Below are 26,111 nucleotides of genomic sequence, written 5' to 3' on the forward strand. Positions count from 1 at the left end.
AAAAAGGACAGCAACTTGTCTGTTCCCCTTCCCCCAATTCCCCAGCGCTGTTCCCATCCCCCAATTCCCCAATAAAAATCTTTAAAAAAAAAAGAAGATGCTTAATTTCACTATGCCATATCATACAAATGCCCATTTCAAAAGACACCTTTTTTCTTATCATGGCGAAAACCATTAACAAGTAATAATATTCTGTGCTGGTGAAGATATGGGGAAAAGAGTGCTCACTTGCGATGAAGGGCAGGTAACAGAGCTCCACCAGTTAGGTCTAGACATGCACCTACACTCTGGCTGGCCAATTCTACTTCCTATCCATGCCTTCTAAGAAAAGCTCTCAGAAGCATGTTAAGAAATGTGTATAGAATGTCCATAGCAGCATAATTTATCACAGAGAAATACTGGAGGCAACTTAAACATCCATCAACTGGGGAATGGAAAAATGAGTCATGGGATATGTATCAACCATTAAAAAAGAATAAGGCAGATTTTTAAAGAAGGAAGACAAAATGGGACCCACAATCTATGGACAGGGTAAAAGAAAAATAAGTTTGCAAAACAGTTTGTAAAATATGATTCCATTTTAGCTTAAAAACAAACAAAACTAGGCCAGCCGAGTGGCTCAGCTGGTTAAGAGGGCAAGCTGTGAGCAACAGGGTCGCCAGTTTGATTCCCCCATGGGCCAGTGAGCTGTGCCCAAGCTGAGCTGCCACGGAGCTGGTGAGAGTGCATGTTCTTAGCAGCAAGGTTGCCGGTTCGACACCCGTATGGGATGGTGGGCTGTGACCCCCTGCAATTAAGATTGAACACGGCACCTTGAGCTAAGCAGCTGCGAGCTGCCGATAGGCAGCCGGATGGCTCAGTGTGCAACAAGGTTGCCGGTTCGACTCATGCATGAGATGGTAGACTACGCGCCCCCCCGCTCCCCCCAACCTCCTGGCAACTATTGGGTTGTTGGAAAAGTCATGACGTATTTTGTCTATGTTTTTTTCAAAGGTCATTTATTTATATAAAGAACAAAGATCAATCAATGATATATTGCCCGTTTTGTTCGATAACCTTCTGCCATCTTTCAGTGAGCTTCATAATTCTTCATTCATAGAAGGACCTGTCTTTATTTGTGAAAAACTGAACAAGGTGCTGATTTCCAGTCTCCTCTGAATTGAACGTTACACCACGCAAGGAGTTTTGAAGAGAGCAAAACAAGTGGAAGTCTGACGGCACAAGGTCAGTCAAGTATGGTGGGTGTGGCAACCCATCCCATCCAAGCTTCAATAATTTTTTTTTTTAATAAACAAACTTTTTTTAAAAGATTTTTATTGGGGAATTGGGGGATGGGAACAGCGCTGGGGAATTGGGGGAAGGGGAACAGACAAGTTGCTGTCCTTTTGTTCTTCAGTCTAGTTGTGGAGGACATTGCTTCACTGGCCCAAGTTGGCACCATCATTGCGCTCTTCCTGGGCGAGGCACATCAGTCGCCGGCTTCTGGACAGCCACTCACGGTGGCTGCTGGCTACACACGATAGCCCATGGCAACCCACTGCCACAGGGGCTGCAGCCTACGCCGTCACCAGCGACTCATGGCAGCCCAGCTCCAGGTTGAGCTGTTGTTCAGCATCTTAGCTGTAGAGGGCAGTGTCACTGGCCCTCATATGTGGGATCCGAAAGGGGCCCTCTGGCGTCCCAAGCCAGTTCTTAACCATCGCGCCACTCAGCCGGCCCAAGCTTCAATAATTTTTGACAGGTGATCAAACTTGTGTGTGGTCTCGCATTGTCGCAAGGAACACAACTCCTTTACAATTAACAAGCGCTGGATGTTTCTGGATGATGGATTCATTCAAACTGTCCAACTGCTGACAGTACACATTCAAATTGATTGTTCGGTTCCTTGGTAGGAGCACGAAAAACACGACACCTTTAAAATCCCACCACACCGAGAGCATAACCTTCCTTTGATGAATGTCTGCTTTCAGTGTCGTATGAGGCCAATCATCATGTTGGGACCAAGACTGTTTACGCACCACATTGTTGTAAACAATCCACTTCTAATCACCAGTTATCAGTCACTTCAAAAAAGGATAATTTTCCTCATGTTTAATGAGCATATTGCAGATGTGTATATGCGCCGTCAAATGAACTTCTTTGAGTTCATGCGGAACCCAAATATCGAGCTTGCTTACATATCCCAGCTTCTTCAGGTGGTCATGAACACTTGAATGATGGATGTTCAATGTTTCTGCAATCTCTCGTGTCATGTAACGTGGGTTTGACTTGATCAATGCCTTTACTTTGTCGTCATTGACCTTGGTGGGCCTCCCTGACCGAGGAGCGTCGTTGAGATCAAAACCACCAGCATGGAATTTTGTGAACCATCATTGGCACTGACATTCTTGTACAGCATTGTCACCATAAACTTTATGCAACTTTTCACAAGCTTGAGGCGCGTTCTTCCTTTCATGGAAGTAAAACAGTAACATATGGCAAAAATGCACAGTTTGGTCTTCCATCTTCAACTTGTAAAATCTCCAAAACTCAACCAAATCGCTCAATTTTATTTTTTTAGAATGAAGCTAGAACTGTCAGCTGTCAAATGACATAGCAATAACATAGATGCGAATGACTCTAGTACTTCCAAAAATGAACTAGTGCCACCTGTCGCAAACATGCGTCATGACTTTTCCGACAACCCAATAAAATTGAAAGCGGCGACTGGACTTGGAGCTGAGCTTGCGCCCTCCACAACTAAGACTGAAGGACAACTTGACCTGTAGCTGATGGGTCCTAGAAAAACACAATGTTACAATGTTCTCCTTCCCCAATTCCCCAACCCTGTTCCCTTCCCTAATTCCCCAATAAAAATCTTAAAAACAAACAAACAAACCAATCTCACACAGTCACTTTTGTATAAAGACAGCAAATGGCCTGAAGCATACACCACACTTTCAGACTCTGGTCACCTGTGGCAGAACTGTGAGTAGCAAACAGGTGAGAAGAACCTGGGCATTTTATTTGTATTCACTTCTGTATTATTTGAATTTTTTTCCCCAGTGAGCTAACACAAATGTAATTTTAAAGTGTAATTAAAAGATCTCCCACCCCACCCCTCGCTTTGTATTATTGTAGTTTCCTGAATTATAGTAACGAGGCCTGAAAGGTCTGGTAGTCTCTCATTAACACGGCCCTTTGAAAACGGATAAATTAATTCATAAAATCTGCCTAAGATGACATTAGTGGAAATTATTTGCCTCACTTTCACCTACCCTAGCAGGCATTCATTCCTTCCAGGCTGATTTTCATATTTAATGTCTCAACTCTTTTGTCTGAAAGCTCTTTGAGTGATCCAAGCAGCTGGCCTGGAGGCAGGCACACCTCACAGGCGGTGGCTCAATTACATCTGTTTCCCGTACCACACACTCTCAACAGTTAGCCCAATATTGCAGAGCTGGAAGACACCAAAGCTAAGGAGGACTAGATCTGAGGTCTGAAGTCCTCATTGGCAGTTCCCGCCTTCATCTGGCGGTCTCTTGATCTGGGGCTAGAAAATTCCCACCAAGGGCACTTGGCAGCCAAGGAGACTTGCCCTACTTATGAAGTTCATCTGACTTTTGTCTTTTCTTCGTTTCAAAGGTTGAGCCTACTGTCTTGTAGTGGTTCCAGATCAAGCTTTTCAAAGAGAGAAAAAATTGGGATCTCCCTCCTCCATGATGCTAAAGGTTCTTCCCTCACTAAGAACTACTCCCAAATAGAGCATTAAATTAATTAAGTACTTGTTCTTTAAGGATTAGTTTCAATGTGATTTATTGTTAAACAACTACAGAAAGCAGCAGTGCTTTACTCCACTCTCTCTAAAAGTTTGAATTAAAAATCTACCATGTGGGGCCAGCCAAGTGGCTCAGTTGGTTAAGAGCTTGCTTAAGAGTGTGAGCTCTAAGCAACAGGGTCACCGGTTCAATTCCCACATTGGCCAGTGAGCTGCGCCCAAGCTGAGCTGCCGCTGAGCTGCCAACAGGTGGTAGGATGGCTCAGCTGGTGAGAGCATACATTCATAACAACAAGGCTGCCTGTTCGACTTCCGCATGGGATGGTGGGCCACGCCCACCCACAACTAAAAACTGAACTCAGCACCTTGAGCTGAGCTGCCACCCAGGTGGCTCAGGGGATACAGCACGTACTCTTAACAACAAGACTACTGGTTTGACTCCCACATGGGATGGTGGCTACGCCCATCCACAGCTAAGACTGAACATGGCACCTTGAGCTGAGCTGCCGACCGGATGTCTCAGTGGACAGAGCAGGTGCTCTTAATAACAAGGTTGCTGGTTTGACTCCTGCATGGGATGGTGGCTACACCCACCTGCAACTAAGATTGAACATGGCACCTTGAGCTGAGCAGCTGGGAGTTGCCAGATGGCGACTGGACTTGGAGCTGAGCTAGCTGCGCCCTCCACAACTAAGACTGCAGTTGGCTGTTCCCCTCCCCCAATTCCCCAATAAAATCTAAAAAAGAAAAATTTAAAAAAAAAATCTACCATGTGATTGAAAGATCTGATACAGTTACGATATGAACTCTTCCCAAACTGCTATATAGATTCCAAACAACTCAGTAAAAATCCCAGCAGGACTTTTTGTAGGAATCGACATGCTGATTCTTAATTTTTGTATGGAAAGAAACTATATATATCTAAAACAATTCCAAGAAACAACAACAAAGTGGCAATGGCAATTCCATGGAGAAAGGACAGTCTTTTCAACAAATCCGCTCAATTGGACATCCATATGCCAAACAAACAAACAAAAAACCCACCTCACACCATATACAAAAATTAACCTCAAAATGGATCACAGACCTACATGTAATGCCTAAAAAAAGTCATAAAATTTCTAGAAAAAAAATATAGGAAAAATATTTGTGACCTTATCCTTGAATAAAAGGGATAAAGTGAACATCAAAATTAAGAACTTCTGGTCTTCAAAAGACACTGTCATGGAAATTAAAAAGACAAATCACAAGACTAGGAGAAAATCATATATCTGATAAAGAACTTGTGCCCAAAATAAATAAAGAGGCTGGTCGAGTGGCTCGTTGGTTAAAAGCTGGCTTGGGAACGTGAGCTCTGAGCAGCAGGGCCACCGGTTCGGATTCCATATAGGCCAGTGACGCTGCACCCTCTACAGCCGGGATGGTGAACAACAGCTCGACCTGGAGCTGGGCTGCAGTGAGTCGCCGGTGACGACGTGGGCTGCAGCAGGGCTGCAGTGAGCTGCCATAAGCTACCGTGAGTGGCCAGTGGCCAGCGTGAGCTGCCGTGAGTGGCTGTCCAATGGCTAGCAACCTATTGCCTCATCTGGGAAGGCAATGATCATAATACCAACATAGGCCAGTGAAGCGACGTCCTCCACAACTAGACAAAAGAACAAAAGGACAGGAACTTGTCTGTTTCCCTTCCCCAATTCCCCAACGCTGTTCCCTCCCCCAATTCCCCAATAAAATCTTTAAAAAAAATAAAATAAAAACTGAGGAATACAACAACAAAACAACAATAATAACAACAAAGAGAGAGAGAGAGAGAGAGAGAGAGAGAGAGAGAGAACTTACAACTCAATAATAAGAAAACAAACAACCCAACTTTTTAAAAATAAGCAAAAGACTTGAACAGACCCTTCATTAGAGATATGGATGGTAAATAATCACATTAATAGATGCTGAGCATCATTAGTCTTTAGGGAAATTCAAATTCAATCCACAATGAAATACCATTACACAAATATTAGAATGGCTAAAAAATTTTAAAACTTGACAATATTATGCACTGGGAAGGACACATAGCAACTGTAACTCTCCTACACTGCTTTTGGAAATGGAAAATGGTACAACCATTCTGGAAAATGGTTTGGCAGTTTTTTATAAAGTTAAACATATATTTACATAGGACCCAGCAATCCCATTCCTAGTGTTTACCCCAAAGAAATGAAACCTATGTTAACACAAAAACCTATAGGCAAATGTTTTAATAGCTTTATTTGTAATTGCCCCAAACTGTAAATGAAGCAAATGTCTCTCAGCTACAGAATGGATAGACTGTGGTAAATCCATACAATGGAATACTACTCAGCCATGAAAAGGTGCAAAAGATTGATATATGCAACAGCATAGAGGACTCTCTAATGAACTCTGCTAAGTGAAAGGGGCCAGGCTCAAAGGGTTCATTTACACGATGTATGGTTCCATTTATATGACATTCTGGAAAAGGCAAAATTATTGGGACAGACATCAGAGGACAAGGGAGGGGTGCAGGAGTGACTACAAAGGGAGACACAGAATTTTTTGGTGTGATGAAACTGTTCTGTATTTTGATAATGGTATCAGTCATATGACCGTATTTGTCAAAATTCACAGAACTGTACACAAAAAGGATGAATTTTAGTGTATCTACATGGCAGTCTCTTTTTTAAAGCTCCAAATGGAAACCATTAAAAACAAAATGAAGCAAAAGTAAAAAAAAAAACCCTACTATGAAAATAACCACAAAGTTTCTGCATGCTAGAAGAGAAAGCTTTTAAACAGGACTATTAAGATTAAGATCTACAAAGTCATATACACGCTCACACGTTCTCTTTGCCAGCCCCTACCTTCTGACAGGCCTAGCAAAGGGTACGTCAGAAGAAACCATCACAGCCCCATTCTTACCTGACCATGGACTAGCTTAGGGCTGAAAGGAGGCACTTATAACACCCCGTGAAGACCCTGGCCCCTGCAGCTACAGAGCTGAGGAGAGGCCACCAAGTTCCCTCAAACGACATCACCCCTGTGTGTTCCTCCCAAGAAAAACAAAGGTGGCCGCCGCCTCTCCAGCAGCGCACACTCACCTCTGTCCTGGCTGCGTTCACATCGCCTGGCTGGTTCTCGGTCCTGCAGCACTCACTCCCTCACAGAGGAAACTGAATTTTGCAGAGGCAATGAAAGTAGGCCAAGGCGACAGAGCATTCTAGTTACCTGGTAGCAGCCAATCACGGGCCCCGCCCCAGGAGTGCCTCACTGAGGTCAGGACTCAAAGCGGAGTCTGTGCCGTCAGCCTGAACCCGAAGGGACCAACCTGTTGGGCTTGTTTTTCCACAGCACTAACTTGAGGGTTTATGACTTGAGACCCCAAATCAGTCTCTGCCACAATACTGGCTGCTCTCACCTAGTCTAACCTGACCTTTTCCTTGCTTCATGTGCGGACAGGTGGCAACCAAGTCCTGCCCAGGGTATTGAAAACGAAAGGAAGGCCATAATACAGCCACCATCCCAGACTGCCAGGGAACCACACTTCCCATCCCTAGAAGCATCAAATCATGTCCTTCCATCCTGGATGACAAAGTATAAAAATCCTTTCGGAGTTGTTTCTGCAGGGGTGGGGGAGGTGCGTACCTTTTGTTTTTCCGTCCACTGACGCCAGCCTCTTTGTCTCTGCTGTTAACAGGAGCTCATAAGGGTGCTCGTCCTCCTCCCTGGCTGTCCTCCCCTGAGTCCGGGGTCTTAGGGCCAAGGCCTATGAGATAAAACACCACAGGCTAACACCAAAACAGGTTACGTCGAACAAATTTGAGGCTGTTGGTTCCTTTTTCACCGAGGGGAAGAGAAGGTCAGTAACTCGCGGGTCACATGGAGCTGCTTTTCTAGATATGTGCCTGTACCTCACATCTCAATGGCCTTTGATTAAACCCCCCCCCCCTTTTTTCCTTACCTCATTTTATCTTTCAAAAAACCACAAATAAAATCCAAGGCACGCCCTTCCCTTCCCCTCCCATCTCCATAGCGTCTGCATGATCTCTTCTCTGTGGCTGCGGCTTCCCAGGCGGGTACAGAGGCCTCTTTCTCCACGTTTGTTTCCTAACATGCACACATCCTGCCCTAACGCTGGAATCCTTCCCACCTGCCCAGGCGGGAGTCAGAATGGCTCTGACTGACCCCGAGTCACGGGCATTTACCGCCAAGTGCTCTGTGAATCTTCTGCTTTTGTGAGCCTTTCTTCGCAGGTTCTGGGGGTTATAGGGAAGAACGTCCCAAAAGCTAGCATCCTGCCACACTGGTGACAATATAATTGTGATTCCACCAGTGTGAGTTCTGAAAACAGTCAGGTGTCTAGGCAGTGCGTATTTCAGTGGAGAAAACGCAGCTCCATGTGCTGAGAAAGCCTAATCCAGGCAGCACGTGTCTCTGATGAAGTAACTGGACCAGAACTGGTGCCTCCACCTGCCAACCGGCTTGAGTCAGCTGAGGGCCTGGTGGCCACTACTCATGGCGCCAGAGTGGCCAAGTTCGAACCAAGCCAGAAACATGAGGATTAAGGCTACAGCCACCCTGAGAGAGAGAGAATGCAGAGCCTGGCTTCTGAGGGAAATTTTGGCTCATCCGTCCTAAGACTCCAATGTGTTTCACAGGCAAATTAAGAATAATCACATTCCAGCTATTAGGAGAAGACACCAAAGCACAAAATCTCTTCTTGCGCAATCTGGCTGGGACAAGGAATACATTACAGCCGAGGGTGAAGGAGAATCCCCAGTTCCACCTAACAAATAATGGTTCCTTATAAACCTGAGTCTTTGGCACACACAGAAACCTCCCCCTTCACTGACACGTCCCACAGATCACTGGAAACAAATCAGGTTTGTGATTCATTACTCTTGCTTCCTGGAGGCGCAGCTCCCCCGTGTTACAGCCTAACAAGACAACACGGATGCTCGCAGTCTCAGACTGAACCAAAGCCTGCAACTCTCATTTGTTAACAAGGCTGCCACCCTAGAGCCACAAGGACAAAATTCTCTTTCCAAAATTCTGCCAGGCACCGCAGAAGCCTCCACCTCCCGAAAGCCACCTGAAGCTAAAAGTTCTTTCATTACAATGAGCCACTTGCCTGTACTACTACTCCTTTGCCTCTTCATAGGAACACAATTAAGGGACCCAAGAAAGACCATTACACAGTTTGTTCAGAGTCAACTTAATACCAAAGGCTTCCCAGGCAGGGATTTTTGTTCTCCAGGTTTACATACCCGTAGCTCCCACTTTGGCAGAGCCCTGGAAATCTGATCTGTGGAGCAGTCTGCACACAGCATGCCTCTCTCGGGTTTCGGACAGCCTGGATGCCCAGCCCATAATATCCCTTCTCCCCAGAGAGGACAGGGTTGACAACTTCCATCTGGGAAATCAGGCCCACAGACCTGTGTTCACACCATGCCTGGCTCTTATGCGCGACAAATGGAAGCAGAGGACCAGCAAATGTCAGAGCTGGAAGGGACCCGGACTTTAACAGTCCCAGTTAGACAGCACCTGGTTCCAGCTCTTTCATTTGGCAGATGACAAAAACCGGTTCCCAGAGAGGTCTACGGACTTGCCCAAGGTTACAGAGAGAGCTCCCAGCAGAGCCAGGGTCAGAAAATTCACTTCTCCTGATTCTGGACGAAGCTGGCCTCATTTTTTCTAGGAAATGTGATTTCTCCATCCAATTTGGAACTCTTTCCCTCCTTCAGATGCCTAATGGGAGTCCCTGCTCATGCCCAGACAACTCGTAGGGTGGTATTTTTTCCTTGGTCGTGGCCCCTGCCAGCTATGGGATTAAAATCTCACAATAAAGCAATAAACTGCTTTTCTTCGAGCCGTCCTAGTTCCCACTCAAGAAGCCCTGTGTCACAGCAAATATGGCAATAACTGATTTTCAACAGAAAGGATTCTGCTCTTTACTAAATTACTCCTTAATCTTTTTTCCCCTTTCTTCCAGGGATGGCAATAAATCAAAGCCCTCACAAAAAAAGCATATTCTGTTGCCACATGGAAAGCAACATTTCTGCTGCAGAGAAAAGCTACTATAGTCACCAGCTAACTGTAAGCAATGGAATGGCCAGTCGGGGTGTGGGCAGCTTTCTGGGAAGAGCTATCACAGCAGCTGCCACTTCCCATGACCATTAAGCACATCTGAGCACAGAGAAGCCTGTTGTCAGTCCCATGCAGCCCGCAGCCTATAGGGTGGGCAACAACATCTATACAGTAAGGGGGCGTGCACATGCATATGTACGTGTTTAATGTTTCGAAGCCACACTCTCCTGGAGCCAGGTACTCAGCTTCCCTTAAAGGCTCTATGGGTCATCTGACGATGACAAGCCTCGGGAGTAAGACATGAGCACTGGGGCAGACTGCTTGCCAAATACGAAAGTCTGAACTTTGATGGAGCCAATGCCTCCCTGGAGATGAAGTTTAGGATAGTAAAGCTAGGAGAGTATAAGAAATAAAGATGGTGAAGACCAGAGTCCAAAAAAAACAAAATACCAGTTCACTTTTAGAGAAGACTTATCCATTAAGACTACAGCACACAGAATCACAGAATCTGCCTTGATCATTAACAGGCTACAACCCCAGACCATATCAACTCTATATTCATGTACTTATAAGCATCACTAATAAGCAAAACACTGACTCTGGTGGTCCAACTGACCCAGAATTCTAAGCTATTCAGAAACAAGTCCTAGGAGGTGTATCTCAGAGACAGTCACCCGCCCAGGAGAGTGATATGGTGCTTTCTCCCCTACCTCTTGACACAGTTATTGCCAAACTGCATGTTCTAGAAAGCCTTGGGAGAACAGAAAGTCCTGGTTGCCCAGTTTTTCTTTAAGAGCTTCTCCTATCCTGGGGCATTAGGAATTTTACTCCTCATCCATGTGAAAGAGGCGGTCTGAGGCATTTACATAGACTCAGCCCCAACTGAAAATGCTCTGTATTCCAGGGTTCTCCTTGTACAAAGGAAGTCATGAGGCAAATCTCTATGTGAAGACATGCAGGGGTTTACTACAGGCACTTGTGTCTGCGAGCGATGTATTATTCCCTGGAGGTTGTAATTACTACAGAGACCCCTTAGCTGAGACACGATAATAAGCATTTTGTAATTAAGAGATAGAAAGAAATAAGAACAGAATTTGTACTTAGCATAAAAATCGTCTCCTATCTCCAATACTGACTTTTTTACACTCTTAAAAGGGCTTCCTTGCAATTATACATTTTGTTAAACTAAAGCCATCCTCTGGTTCCATGTGTTTATATTAAGTAAAAGAACGCGTTTCACTGGATGGTCCGTGGCAATACTGTAAAAAAAAATTAACTTCTACTTCTAGGTATACAGTAATGAAGCTTAATTGACTAGCTTATATTAGCTGATTCTTAAAGTAAAGAACTATAGGGCATTGTATGAGATACAAAATAAACTATTGAAATTATGTAGTATTTAAAATAAATACTCAAAAAATATTCTCTGAGTGATACGAAGTGTTAAAGGAGCATTTTGAAGATGAAAGATCAAGGAAAATATGATTTTCTTCATAAGCCTAAGTGAGAAGATTGAACTACTGGTCCCATGATAACATTTCTTTTTTAAAACAATGGAATATTCTTTTCAAATAACCTTTGATTCCCCCACCCCCACTAAAATGTGCGGAAGACTCAATTAGAAGAGAAATAGGAGTACTATTTCTCTTCTAATTGAGTCTTCCGCACATTTTCCGTGTTTGTCCTAGAGTATATTCTTCATGTGAAATGAAGAGTGGAACATGCACAGACAGAACCACCAAAGCCTGCTAACATGACACAGTCCAGGGAACAGTGTCATTAGAGGGATACTGTACATTTTATCTCAAAAGACAACACAGGTGCAAAAGCAAAAAGTGAGACTGGCTAGCCCGTCGGAGCCAGGAGAAAATGTGCTGCTTTATTCTCCTTGCGGCAAGGCACATGGTAACTGGCCTGTCTGCTAGAGGGCTCCATTCAGATGCTTTGGAAGTCTTGTTCCAGATTACTGATGTACACAATACAAGTCTACTCATCCAAAAAACTGATAAGAAATGAGAAAGCAAAGTCTCCTTTAAGCACAAACTGACACACTTTTGAAAATGCTATTTCAGTGACGGGAACAAATCCATAACCCTCTACCTCAGACGTTGTCAAGGGAAGAAACTTCTTATCTGTGTGGTCTTCCTCCTCTTCATCGGGGGGTGGCTTTGCTGGAGGCGGTGGACGTTCTCTCTGTCGAAGAGAAAACATAAGGACTTCACTCTTTTCTCAAGGATCTAACTTTTGGGTTTACGCTTATCTTAGCCCTGGGACATGGAAAAGGGTAATGTGAAGAACTCCCGAGAGACCAAACTCGAGGCTTAGTATCTAAATAGATGGAGAACCCTGCACACATGCGCCCATGAGTGCAAACACACACACACACACACACACACACACACACACACACACACACACACACACACACACTTCAATTAGCGTGCTCTTTGCCTTTTGATGTTTATAGCCGAGATTATAAATGCCTCTTTCATATCCTTGACCACACTGAGAAACAGCAGCACTGAAAACACATAACTGCCTTGCCAAAAATGTCCTTTATAATACTGACACAAAACTCTTGTATAGAAAAACACGTGGCTCAACTTTCAGGCTACTCTAAAAAGAGGAAACAGCAGGGCAAAAGAATCAATTTGTCAGAAAGTTCTAACAAACCAGAGTTATTAAGGAAGTAATGAGGAACATAATCAAGGACAAAAACATCAATTCCTGTTCAAACTTTGATGGCATCCCCATCTATCAGCAAAAGCTCATACTCGTCTCTTATTCTTGGTCACCTCCTTCAATGATTACTATCATGTTTCATTAGCACATGAAAACCCTATTTCATCTCAGCCCATTTTTTAAAATAGTATTTGTCAGTGATCTGCCCTAGAGTAGGGGTTGGCGAGCTTTTTCTTAAAGGGCCAGAGAGTAAATATTTTAGGTTTTGCAGTCAACTCTGTCCCTATAGTACAGAAGTAGCCATAGAGGGCCAGCCGAGTGGCGCGTTGGTTAAGAGCTGGCTTGGGACGCCAGCTCTGAGCAGCAGGGCCCCAGTTTGGATCCCACATGAGGGCCAGTGACACTGCGCACTCTACAACTAAGATTGTGAACAACGACTCGACCTGGAGCCGGGCTGCTGTGAGTTGCCGGCAACGGCGTAGGCTGCCAAGAGCCGCCGTGAGCGGCCGTCCAGTGACTGGCGACCCACTGCCTCAGCTGGGAAGAGCGCAATGATAATACCAACTTGGGCCAGTGAAGCAACGTCCTCCACAACTAGACTGAAGAACAAAAGGACAGCAACTTGTCTGTTCCCCTTCCCCAATTCCCCAACGCTGTTCCCCTCCCCCAATTCCCCAATAAAAATCTTTAAAAACAAAAAACAAAAAAATTGACAAGAGTAGGATATACCAGAATAACATTAAAAAACAAAAAAACAAAAAAGAAGTAGCCATAGAAAGTATGTTAAGTTTGGCTGTGTTTCAATAAAACTTTATTCACTAAAAGAGGTTAGCTGTTTGTGATCGTGGTTTGCCAACTCCTGCCCTGGAGCAAGATACTCACTGAAGAGGGGTCACGGGTAGATGATTTCAGGAATACACAGAATGATTTTTGGTGAAAGAAGGCTAAAGAATGGCTTGCCACTGGACCTGCAGTACTTTCAACATTGTTTCTATTCCAAAGCTTGATAATCAGTGTTCCTATGGGGAAGGGAATGGGAACCTGAAACAGGAGTGGCTCGTGTTCCCTGGCTTCTAGGTGAGTTTGTTGTGTTGATAGGGCAGGAGTATTTGAAAAGTCAGGGCAGAGGTAAATGCAGAATTATGTGAGAGCCTCAGAGAAATCTGCAAGGAAAGATATTCCTTATGTTTTCGGAGCTACCTGAGTTAGTTAGCATTTGGCATCCATAATCTCTCTACTAAAACACTGTTTGGTATTATACGAGGTGTGATCAAACAATACGGCGAATGTTTAAATTTTAAAAGTTTATTACAGTAAAAGGCACATTACCATGAATCCCCCTCAAATACTCCCCCTCGGTTCGAACACACTTATCCCATCGATCTTGCCACTTTCTGAAGCAGCTCTGGAAGTCCTCTTTCATGAGTGTCTTTAGTTGTGTTGTCATGGCTGCTTCGATGTCCTGAATTGATTCAAAATGTTTTACCTTTCATGGTCAATTTGACTTTGGGGAAGAGCCAGAAGTCACATGGTACCAGATCCAGTGAATAAGGTGGATGAGGACACACTGTAATGTTTTTATTTGACAGAAATTGCCATACCATAAGTGATGTGTGACACAGAGGCTTATTGTGATGGAGGATAATTAACGGCACACTTTAAAACACACCTTATCTCAACCGTAGCTGACACCCAGCTGACTGCACTGAGCAAGTTGAAACTTATCACACACTGTTATTAATGTTCGCTGTGCCACTTCCTGAATTGAAGATCCCTGCCTTTCCATTGGATGGCACTTGGCAGGAGCATTCACCATATTTTGTGATCACACCAGAAAGGCTCCGTGTCACACATCGCTCCTTGTACAAGGCAATTTCTGTCAAATAAAAACATTATTGTATGTCCTCATCCACCTTATTCACCGAATCTGGCACCGTGCGACTTCTGGCTCTTCCCCAAAGTCAAAATGACCATGAAAGTAAACATTTTGAATCAATTCAGGACATCGAAGCAGCCATGACAACCCAACTAAAGGCACTCATGACAGAGGATTTCCAGAACTGCTTCAGAAAGTGGCAAGAATGATGGGATAAGTGTGTTTGGAAAGAGGGGGAGTATTTTGAGGGGGATTAATGGCAATGTGTCTTTTACTGTAATAATTTTTTTTTTAACATTCACCGTATTTTTTATCACAGCTCGTGACTTGATAAATCAGTCATACCCATAGTCCCTGGAACCCAGTGGATGCCCAATCGCAACAACTTCAACACAGGTTCATAAGTTCAAACCAAACAGAGCAATTTAGGTCAGATTCCCCACTAAGTCCCACTCTCTCCACCCCTCTGTGCTCTGGAAGGGCAGGAACAGGCCTGGTCCGGGCCCCACTTTGTAAGGTAGGGAATGAATAGCAGAAGCAGCAGGCCTATCATCTACACCAGTTATCCAACCTGGGGACACAAATAGCCGAGGAAAAACAAAATGAAACACAACAACAACAAAGGGCCTATCCTAAAAGGCCTCCCCCAGCTAAAGTAGCCTGGAAAAGAACAACATGAAAGAAAGCCTTAGGTGGAAGAAGTGATCGCCAGGGACACTAGAAGGAAGGAGGGGCAGGATCCTCTTTTTTCGAACATCAGAACTTTGGCCCGGAGCCTGGAAATGCAGAGCTGATTTATACATACCATCCATTGTGTTTACAGGATGTAGGACAGTTAATTACCAAAGGCCAGGAAGGTAGCAGAACCACAATATACTCAAGTGCAAAGGGCAAAGCATGCACCCCAAGACACTTCAGTTTCTACTTAGGAGGACCCTAGGAGGCTGGATTCCCAGAACAGGATGGAACAAAGAGAATGTAAATCAGTAGCTAAGCCCCACAGGAACTTGGTCATTCAGAGCGTCCTGCAGTGGTAACCTGTGTTCTTGCAAAGCCTCCAGCTCCCTCTAATGGGCATCACCTGTAAGTAACACTTCACGCAGCGCCTCCCCCATGGGTGGATATGCGTAGTTCATGTGTGTCTAACAGTGAAAGCAGTGAAAAAACCTGCTCTGCCTACAGCAGCACTATGGTGCTCGGCACAGGTGCTGCTTTCGCCACTCCCGAGTTTTATCACAGTCCTTGATCACACCCTCTCTGGTGGGCTACACAAGACTGGTGGGCCTGTCCCAAATCCCCACTGAAAGACGGGGTCTATTTCAGGGCAGGACAAGGAGCCTAACAGAAAAGAACCCCCAGAAACATCAGGCCACACCCAGGGCACACCTGAAAGGCCCGAAGATCATCTAGCAGCAGCCAAAGGATCATCAAAATGGTCATAAGCCAGATTCAGACCAAAAGGAAAAAGCCAGCCTCTCCAACAAGAAGAAATAATAGACACACGAAAGAAAATATGCCTCAAGGTGGGATTCTCACTGGGATCCTGTCAGAGCATTGGCCGGTTTACTAAAAGCACAGTGCTCAGAACCTCAAATTACTGTGCCCGGCAATGTAGGAAGAAGTCAGTGGGAGCACAGACCCAGGTGTAGGCTCACAGTAAAACCCCGGGGCAGGAAATGGGGTCAGCAGTCTGGAGAACAACGTACAAGGCCAGAAGCAGAAGCAAGTACAGAGAAAGCAGCAGCGAGACAGGAAGGTGGGGCATGAGAAGGAAAATTTAGGGCTGCCCTTGTCCCGTTATTTCAACGGCTGAAGGAGTTCTAACTGGGAAAAGCAGGAGTGCCACATACTAATATTAATACGTGCAATGTCTGATTAAACCTTGCTACCACCCTGTCAAACACGGAAACCTGTCCAAATCCAAATGGATCATTCTTTGAGGGCAAAGGGAAGGTGAGCATGTGTTCGCTGCACACAGGAACCCATGTCAGCGAGCACTTTCACTGTCCAAACTGCTCTCCTGAGAGAAAACAAACAGTATACAGCAAAGACCCCAAAGATAGAGCGGCACTAAGGCTAAATAGAGATAAAATGTGCTAATTTGCTCTAAGGCCAAAAAATCACAGAAAGATGCAAACAGGTTATACTGGAATTGGAAACACCAAAGTTCTCCCTCAATGCGAGCTGCACCATTTACCACACTAAGCAAGAGGGAGATGCGGGAGGGAGGGCCCAGGAGGACAGGGGGAGGGGGACCCAGGCCTCTGACATGCGGCGTGGCACCAGGCTCACACTTCCTGTCCCCAGCACCCCACAGAAGCACAGGGGATAACAGGGGATGCCCCCCAGGCTGCTGAGGGCCCCGGGCCACATACAGGCCTCACACCAGCAGCTTTCACTACTCCTGCTGCCTCAGCCTCCTTGTTCACGGAGTCCCGGTCAGATGACCGCCCGCTGGCCATGCTGTCCAGCGAATGGCAGGAGACGGCATTGTATAGCGCCTCGTAGGGACCCTCCTCCTCAGCGTTCGTGTCAAAGTCGATGATCAGTTCAGTCACTGCTTTCTCTACATCACCTGAAAATGAGAGGAGAGGGCCACAGAGTCAACGCAAGGGGAGCACAGTCTCAGATTTCCAACCACTGCGACAATTGAGAGCCTCTTCAATTACCCGGGTTGACCAACACTAATCCAGGACAGGAAAATGAATGACTTCTTTGGACAGGAATAAATATACAGAATTTCACCTGCTCTTTATACCCTGAGAAGTGAACAGATTTTTCTCTGATTCAATATGGAAAACCCTTGATATTTATGAGGGGTACCTCCCAAGACCTTCATAAATTCCCAAATATCTCAATAACATAAACTTAAGCCATAAAATGTAGCAAAGTATAACTAAAAACCTTAAGTAATCCTTTAAATTCTTAATAAGAACCACCACATGCTTAAGCAAAGCTGAGGGTGGTGAGGCCCTCTGAGATGGAGGTGCTGTGCAGCAGTTAGCCTCAATCACTGGGTAACTACAAACCTCAGAGCACCTGAGATCCACATTTGTGACCACAAAATTACCCGCTGCTCTAGACCAGGGATCTCTGGGTCACCTGCAAATAATCAAACTGTAACTTTAAAATCCTCCCATTACTAGTAGATTATGAGGTCAGGAAAAAAGTGTGACCAGGAGGAGGACAAGGACTCCACAGTAAAGACAGGCCAAGCACCCTTTAATCTATCTCTGTGCTCCCTTGAAAAGTCCCTTTCCCTGTTTAGTGCCTGGCTTTGTTCTGTTTCTCTAGCCGTCTCTATTGTGGTTTGTGTCTGGGGAAGGTGTCAGTCAGTATTTTGTCTTTCTCATTCGTCATACCTAGGACCCAAAAGGCTGCTCAATAAATCTGAGAAGGTGGATCCGGGCAGTACTAGAGAGGCTAGACTCCTAAGCTAGCACCCAGAGCATATATATTGGCCAAATGATATATTACCAAAATCTGCCATATACATAATATCTACCAACCAACCAAATGACACTCATTCAATATTTACTGTGGGCCAACGCTGCCCAAGACACTATAATGTGTATTAGAAAAAGGTTTCCCTGAGATTTGAATTCATTTTGAGATTATCCTGCCCACTACACATCCCAGAAAAGATCTCACAGAGCCAACTGTGAAAGTAGAGAATAAAGTAAAGAAAGAAGAGGACTGCCGTCAAAGGCCTAAGCGATGTCCAATAAAACTTCATGCAGTAGTTGGAAAAAAATGAATTTGAATACAAACTTATTAAGTACTCCCAACTCCTTGAAACTGTTATGTAAATTAAGATTTTCCATTCTGCCAAACTCTTTGCAAGCTGAGAGCCCCGTTGCTGGCAGAGGAGAGCCATCTTACCCTGAGACTTCTGGGATATGGAGTCCATGTTGGAGATGAGAGGTGGCTGGGGTGTGGGAGCTTTATCTACCTCTTTTGCACTTCTTTTTCCAGTCATGTGATCTACATGGAAAGAGAAAAAAACAGCTGCACCAAATATGCCTTGGTTTGGCCAGTGTGTCCTCTGGTCATCCCAGCGGGAAGATGGACTGATACCTTCAATGAGTGCTGCTATCTGCTGGCTCTTTTGAGAAGGCAGTTCCCGGACAGTGTCTAGGGCCGTCAGTCCACGGTTATCTTTTATGTTGACATCGATTCCTAGAAAAGCACACCAGGTGGACAGTGGAGTGAGCATTTTCAAGTCATCTTCAGCGAGGGTCAAATCGCAGGATACCTTCAGCTCCCAGCAGCACAACCAACATGTTTCATCCAAAGCCATTTAACCAGATATTCATGAACAATTCATACATTTGCAGTCAATCAGTGGAGACATACATACACTGGGTTCAAATGCAGCCAGCCAGAATTCCCCTCTGGGGAGACTGGGGAAAACAATCCCAACCCTGGCATGCTGTGTAGACAAGAGCGCTGCCAACCTCTCACCTGCAGCCAGCAGGATTTGCACCACATCGGTCTTGCCAAACAAAGCAGCCTCATGCAAAGCACTGCCCTTCTCCGTCTGGAAAGCAAACGAGAGCGCAGAGCAGGACGTCATCAGAATAGTGACCCAGGTTTGGCGTGGCTTCACACGACAAACGGGACATAGACAAGAAGGGACAGGAAACTAAAACAAACCACACAAAGTCCTCTATCATTATCTTTCCCATTTTTCTCGTCTGGTTTCCAAAACCACGATCATGGCCTGTGCATCAAGGGTGTCTGATGTGCCACCAGCAGGCCACACGTGACTAACTGCACGGTTACTCTTGGAGCCACCTAGTGGTAAAACTGCTCAAAACTCCACCTTCCTGGGTGGAAGGAATAATGAGAAGGAACGTACGAGGGGGAAAAAACACCTTAACTTCAAGGGTGGTTTGGTCAATGCGAAGCCTAAGGAATGACCTAAGGAGAACACGACCAACCAAGGGGAAGGCTAAGTCTCCCATCGGCCAGGCCAAGCTGATGGGACTTTGGAGGTGCTAAACAGTGGCAGTGGGAGCACATGTATAGGAAGATAATGAGACTGTTCCAATTTCGAGAGCTCATCCATAATCACATCTTTTCAGGGTGCAATGACTATATATGACCCCTGAAAAGAAGCTCAAAATAACAGACTCACTTGGAGAGTTTGTCTCTACAGTTTCACAGTCAAATGAGTCAAGGGACAGAAGCCTCTGACACGTGATGCGAAACGTGCTAAGTCAGACCACAGCCCAGCAGCACGGTGCTTGTGCCTCCTCCGACTGACTGAGCCCGAGCCTGGGAGGGCTGGGCCGCTACCTGGTAGTTGCTGTCCATGCCAGCATCTAACAGCACTTGGACCACAGCCCTGTGGCCGTTCCTGGCGGCCAGGTGCAGGGGGGTGTGCTTCTTAGTGTTGCAGCTCAGGAGGTTGGGGTGCGCGTTGAGCAGCATCTTCACCACCTCCAGCCTCCCGTAGAGCGCAGCCAAGTCCAGAGGCGTCTCGAACTTGTTGTTGCGCATGGTGGGGTCCGTCAGCTCCTCCAGGAGGACCTTTACCACCTCCGTGTGGCCGTACTGTGCAGCGCAGTGCAGGGCAGTCTCGTTATCGTTGTTCTACAGAGTCAACAAGCAGATCACATCAGAACGGTGACTGGAATGTGACGAGGACAATCACACATAAAACCATTGAAATTTAAATGAGAAAAATAGCAGCAATACTTAGGGATTGATAGAAGTCGGTCAGGATCCAGACATGCTCCCCCACGGGCAAGACCGACTGCTCCAATCAGCCACATCTTGCCCCAGTTACCGCGAGAGGGGAGCAGTCACCTGCTTGGCACGTGCAGTCTCGCCTCTGTGCTGTAAAGGACAAGTCTCCAGATTGCAAAGAGAGTGAGCTAGGGAACGTGGCAGGCCTTGGGTAGAAGCCCTGGCACAGACGAATGCCAATAATATCACTGCCATTGATTCATTTTAAACTTCAACTGGTTTTACAATTTATATTTAGTCAACCCTCTGGTTCTGATTCTGGATTGGGTGACCATCCATTGCCTCGCACACAAGCTTTTTTGAAAGACTTTGTCATCCGCTTAGCTTCTTGCATGCAAATCAACCAGCCAACAATGAAAGTAACAGAGCAGAGCACCAAAATCACTCTCAAGCCATCAGCCAACAGCCATTTTCAGGGGAGGGAAACACCTGAGCTCAGTCACGGAGGAGCCCGGACCCCGAGGCCGCCCTGTGCCTGTTCCACAGGCCTGCACCAATCAATACATGCAGAATCCAGAGCACAGGGAAGCGCTTCTTACATAAGAAAGACTCGACCAGGCACCGGAACGATATGTGTGAGAGGTGCAAAATATTCAAAATTGTAACACTGCCATCAATTCCAATTCACAACCCCATGGTCCTTTAATGCCAAATTTGCTTCAAATTAAAGGGAGAATCTTGAATAAAATAGGAGAAGTTTGTGCTTTTTCAACCAGCAGAAACAAACTGTTACCTGTTCCAATTATGCTCTTTCTTTTACTACTGACAATGTATAAGTAGAGCAGAAATAAGTGATTTCCATGCCCTTTCCTGTTTTAGAAGCACTCATGAAAATAATTCTCCCACAAGATTTTGAGATTCCTGAATTTATCCAGGAGGCTTCTGCCACTTTAGGGAAACAAAGCTTATCAACGGGTTTGTCCATCAAGTCAATATTATGCACCTTTCAGCGGTCAAAAGGTAAAAATTAAATGTTTCCACAATTGCTTTAATTGTATTAATGATGTTCAAAGGAACAGACCAGAAGTTACCCAAACATGCACGCAGTTCCATCTGCTTTTGACCTGGCATTTGACTGCATCATTTTCTCCAGCTACACCAAGGGTACCAGAAAGAGCCAGAGTTGCTGGGAGCAAGGCCCCAAAAGCCAGAACGATAGCAAAGAAAATTTTAGAAATGAAATGAGGACAGAAAAGGGTGGTACAGGAGCGACATGCAAGATAAACGCACAGAAATAAACAGAGGACACAGCACCGAGCTCAAATCGGAGAGCAGCCCCTGAGAAAGTGCAAGATGGCATTCGAGGCCACGGACAAAGGCAGTTAGCAAGGTCTTCTGTGACAGAACTGGGCCCCAGGGGCAAATTCCATGTCAACCTAAAAGTCTGTAGGGACGGGGAAATGCTGGGCAGGAAGTAAGTCCTCGGGGTTCCCTGTGCCAACCAAGCCATTTAGGACACCCATCTGCAATGCTCAGTTCCTATGAAGCTATGGCATGAGTTCCCTAAGCAAACTTAGAGCTGTTACTTGACTTTCTCGTGATGAAAAGACAGCGACATCCACAAAAACTCACAGGAGCTTTCTGTAGAGTGATCCTGGAGCCAAGTGGCAACTGGAAAAGTTTAAGAGGATTCTCAGGGTTTTACATCTCAAGATTAGCATGACAGCAAGGGTCAAGCATGTCAGCGTATTCTTGTTAAAACTCCCATCCAGAAAACCTTGTTTACTCTGAAGTAGATACTGTTGTCTCTTTTATATCCAAGTTGTCTCCCAATTACCAGAAATAATCTGTCCTTGATTTTGTAAAAAGTATGCCATGAGGGCCTGAAGAACTGTAAAACTCTAAACTATCCAGCAGGAAAAAATAAAAAAAGTCTTCCCTGTTTTTTGTTTTTTTGTGGGTTTTTTTTGCCAGAAGACAGCTACCAAAAGCCGCCTTGCTAAAAAGACAAGGTCTTGATCACTACCAGGCAAATTTGCCACCGATATGAAAAATGGCCTAACCATATCTCTACAGAATATTACGCTCATATTCACAGTGTAGGAAGCATCTTACTTATGTTCCAGTCCTGCCAGACATGGCCTGGTAATTATAATAATCCTGAGTTTATGTGTGTGGTGAGCACATCCCTCGACTATTGAACACAGGCCATCACAATGAGCTGTTACTACCATTTCCCCTTCGAGCCTGACAACTGTAAGGGCAGGAAGTCACTCCATGTTGATTCATGGACCCATAAGAAGGGGAGGGATTCCAAGGAGCGCAGACTCATAACCACCTGGAATTCTTCTCTTCCACACCTTCCGAATTGCAGCACAGGTGCTCACAACACCTCAGGAGCTCCCAGAATCATATTACTGAATCGGGACTGAGGAAGGGCACTGAGAAGAAATACCCCAATTTTCCCCAAAGTCTTTGTGCAAACTCTCCATTCCTGCCCATCTTGAGACCACTTTCATTTTTCCTTGCTATGGTCAGTACTTCTAAGAAAAACAAGATCCCTATTTACTATATACGATTTATATCTGGAGACCCCATTCAACATGTAAATCCATTATATTTATATGTGTGTACACACACGCGCGCACGCGCGCGCACACACACACACACTCCAAGCAGCAAAAAACCATATAGAAACATTTCCATGGCCTTGCTCTTCTTGGAACTATTCAAAACCGTTACCACCTCCCAGTGCTTAGGTTACAGCCAACTGTACACTTGTCTATTGTGAACAGAGACCTGAGTTAAGGACAAAGTGGGTCTACTGAGATGTAGAAGATACAGGAGAAACGCGAGAAGTGAGTCCATCACGTGAAAGGGAAGTCTGACCTACTCTGGATAGCCCTGACAGGCAGAACTCTGATCAACAGACAGAAGTTTAGGAAGGCAGATATCAACCAAGAGTAAGAAACCAAAAATCGGTGGAATCCCCAAAGAGTAATTGTTTGTTACTAAGAGAACCAACCAAACAAATAAAACAAGAGGGAGACAGCCCACCTTTCAGGTAAGAGAAGGTTCCCGCTCTGGGTGGGAAGTTGGCTTGGATCAGTGGTTCTCAAACTGGCTTCATTTTGGAATTACATGGGAACTTAGAAGGAACTAATACTAAATGCCACCCCACACTCGCCGAGGCAGCACCTCAGAGGGTAACGCTCGGGAAGACTATTATTAAAAGCTTACCAACCTAGCAGGCATCTATCATTCATCATCATCAAGAATGAAACAAATTGACATCATGTACCTTGTGATGTGATGCACTAAAGAGGGAGAACATACTATTACTCCTATGGCATCCCTACCAAAAATGTATAACCTAAATCGAGAAAATACGAGAGAAACTCAACCTGAGGGACAGTCAACAAAACAATGGGCCGGGCCGGCCGCGTGGCGCATTGGTTAAGAGTTGGCTTGGGACGCCAGTTCTGAGCAGCAGGGCCCCAGTTCAGATCCCACATTAGGGCCAGTGATGCTGTGCCCTCTACAGCTAAGATGGTGAACAACAGCTCGACCTGGAGCTGGGCTGCCGTGAGTTGCTGGTGACGGTGTAGGCTGCAGCCCCTGCTGCAGTGGGCTGCCATAAGCTACTATGAGTGGCTGGCAGCCAGCGTGAGCAGCCAGCAGCTGGCATGAGCTGCCCTGAGCTGCTGTCCAGTGGCCAGTGACCGACTGCCTCACCAGCAAAGAGCGCAATGATAATACCAACATGGGCCAGTGAAGCGACGTCCTCCACGACTAGACTGAAGAACAAAAGGACAGCAACTTGTCTGTTCCCCTTCCCTGATTCCCCAACGCTGTTCCTCTCCCCCAATTTCCCAATAAAATCTTTAAAAAAAAAAACCCAAAAAACAATGGGCCTATACTCTTCAAAAATGTCAATGTCACGAAAGGCTAAGAAAGGCTGAGGAATTGGTCCAGGATGTGTATGATCTTGGACCAGAGAAAAATTGCTCTAGAAGACATTCTTGAGACAATTAATGAAATGAACATGGATTCTATATTAAATTACAGTATTATGTCAATGTCAAACTTGCTAAAGTGATAACTGTATTGTGGTTATATAAGCAAATGTCCTTGTTCTTAGGAGATACACGCGAAAGTATTTGGGGCTAAAGATCATGATGTCCATGATGTAATTTCAAATAGTTCATCATCAATCTACAACAATTACATATACTGGGGGTGCCAAAAATATGTATACACATTTTAAGAGATGTTATCTACATATTACTTTTCAAAGTTGAATTGAATTACATAGCAATATGTAGTATGACTTTCACTCAAAAGATGGCGTTGATCAAATGAATGCTAGCGTCATTCATTGTATTACAATTTTAATACAGTTTTTCCATTATTAAAATGTGTACACATTTTTTGGTACCCTCTGTGTATGGCTGGGAGAGCAGAGGGCATGCAAATGTGACAAAATGTTAACAACTGGTTCATCTAAAAGAGTATAATGCAGTTCATTGCACTATTTCTGCAACTTTTGTAAATTGAAAATTTTTCAAGATAAAGTTTCATCAACACTTGCTTGGTGATTCTGATGTGTCCAGGCAAGCTGAGCAGCCTGTGGAGACAACCAATCTAGATAACTTCAAGGTCTCTCCCCACTCTAAGACTGACTTATTCTTAAATGTACAGAAAGTCAGATCTACCCGAAAACTAATTTGACTGTTGTTCATCCTATGATATTCAGACTAAGTTAAAGTTATTTATTTATTTATTTATTTATTTTTAAGATTTTATGGGGGAATTAGGGGAGGGGAACAGTGTTGGGGAATCAGGGAAGGAGAACAGACAAGTTGCTGTCCTTTTGTTCTTCAGTCTAGTTGTGGAGGACGTCGCTTCACTGGCCCATGTTGGTATTATCATTGTACTCTTCCTGGCTGAGGCAGATCGGTTGTCGGCCACTGGACAGCCGCTCACGGCGGCTCTTGGCAGCTCAAGCTGGCTGCCGCTGCTCACACTGGCTGCTAGCCACTCACGGTAGCTTACGGCAGCCCACCGCAGCCTCACTGCAGCCTACGTGGTCGCCAGCGACTCACGGCAGCCCAGCTCCAGGTCGAGCTATTGTTCACCATCTTAGCTGTAGAGGGCGCAGCATCACTGGCCCCCATGTGGGATCCGAACCAGGGCCCTGCTGCTCAGAGCTGGCGTCCCAAGCCAACTCTTAACCAACATGTCACTCGGCCGGCCCATGAAGTTATTTAAAAGGCAGTAAAACATAATTTTAATGGTTCCACCATTGCTAAGGATCACTTACATTTGCACTGGTTTATGCTGCCTTGTTAACAAAGGAAAGTCTCCATATGTCAACGAGGAAGGTGAAGCTCCTGAAAACTACCTCTGCTTCCCTGAGAGGCACCTGAGACTCCTTCATTTCCACAGGTGCCTGGTATGACCTAGCACACAAAGTCCTAGAAACAATCCAGGTCAATAAAGACACACGGCGTCAGGATAAGACCTAGGGAGGTCAGAGTCAAGTCAGCTCAAGAAGAGTTTGCATTCTCTGCACAACCCGGATGGCTCCATCCCTCCATACAGCTTCCATCAGTTGCCCTGGGGGGGGGGGGGGAGTTGGGGAGAGGCAAAGAGCAGTATTTCCAAAGAGAGACGTCCGTTCTTATTCAGTTTAGATTGTCTCTTATGTGTACAAAATCAAGGACTAGGAAAATGTGCTTTCAAGAGCTAAAGGCTTGGGGGCTGCCTGAGCCGCTCAGCTGGTTAAGAGCACGAGCTCTGAGCAATAGGGTCACCGGTTCGATTCCCGCATGGGCCAATGAATTGTGCTCAAGCTGCACCCGAGATGAACTGCCGCTGAGCTGGTGAGAGCATGTGCTCTTAGCAGCAAGGTTCCTGGTTTGACACCCATATGGGATGGTGGGCTGCGCCCCCGCGCAACTAAGCTTGAACATGGCACCTTGGGCTGAGCAACCACGAGCTGCCGAC

The 26,111-nt window shown here is 45.4% G+C and overlaps 1 protein-coding gene across 2 annotated transcripts in view; it reads right to left on the minus strand.

Annotated features, from left to right (window-relative positions):
- ANKS1A (ankyrin repeat and sterile alpha motif domain containing 1A) overlaps nucleotides 1-26,111 on the minus strand; it is a 224,756-nt gene that overhangs the window by 103,316 nt on the left and 95,329 nt on the right. For both annotated transcript variants that reach the window (XM_019660889.1, XM_019660888.1), the window contains 7 exons: nucleotides 19,710-20,006; nucleotides 18,873-18,948; nucleotides 18,486-18,587; nucleotides 18,291-18,392; nucleotides 16,784-16,983; nucleotides 11,951-12,043; nucleotides 7,409-7,529 (listed from right to left, as the gene is read on the minus strand). In XM_019660889.1, coding sequence (XP_019516434.1) covers nucleotides 7,409-7,529; nucleotides 11,951-12,043; nucleotides 16,784-16,983; nucleotides 18,291-18,392; nucleotides 18,486-18,587; nucleotides 18,873-18,948; nucleotides 19,710-20,006 — 991 coding nt within the window. The remainder of the gene's footprint in view (nucleotides 1-7,408; nucleotides 7,530-11,950; nucleotides 12,044-16,783; nucleotides 16,984-18,290; nucleotides 18,393-18,485; nucleotides 18,588-18,872; nucleotides 18,949-19,709; nucleotides 20,007-26,111) is intronic.

This window comes from Hipposideros armiger, unplaced genomic scaffold, assembly GCF_001890085.2.
Source record: "Hipposideros armiger isolate ML-2016 unplaced genomic scaffold, ASM189008v1 scaffold_331, whole genome shotgun sequence".
In the NCBI taxonomy this organism is placed as follows: Eukaryota; Metazoa; Chordata; class Mammalia; order Chiroptera; family Hipposideridae; genus Hipposideros; species Hipposideros armiger.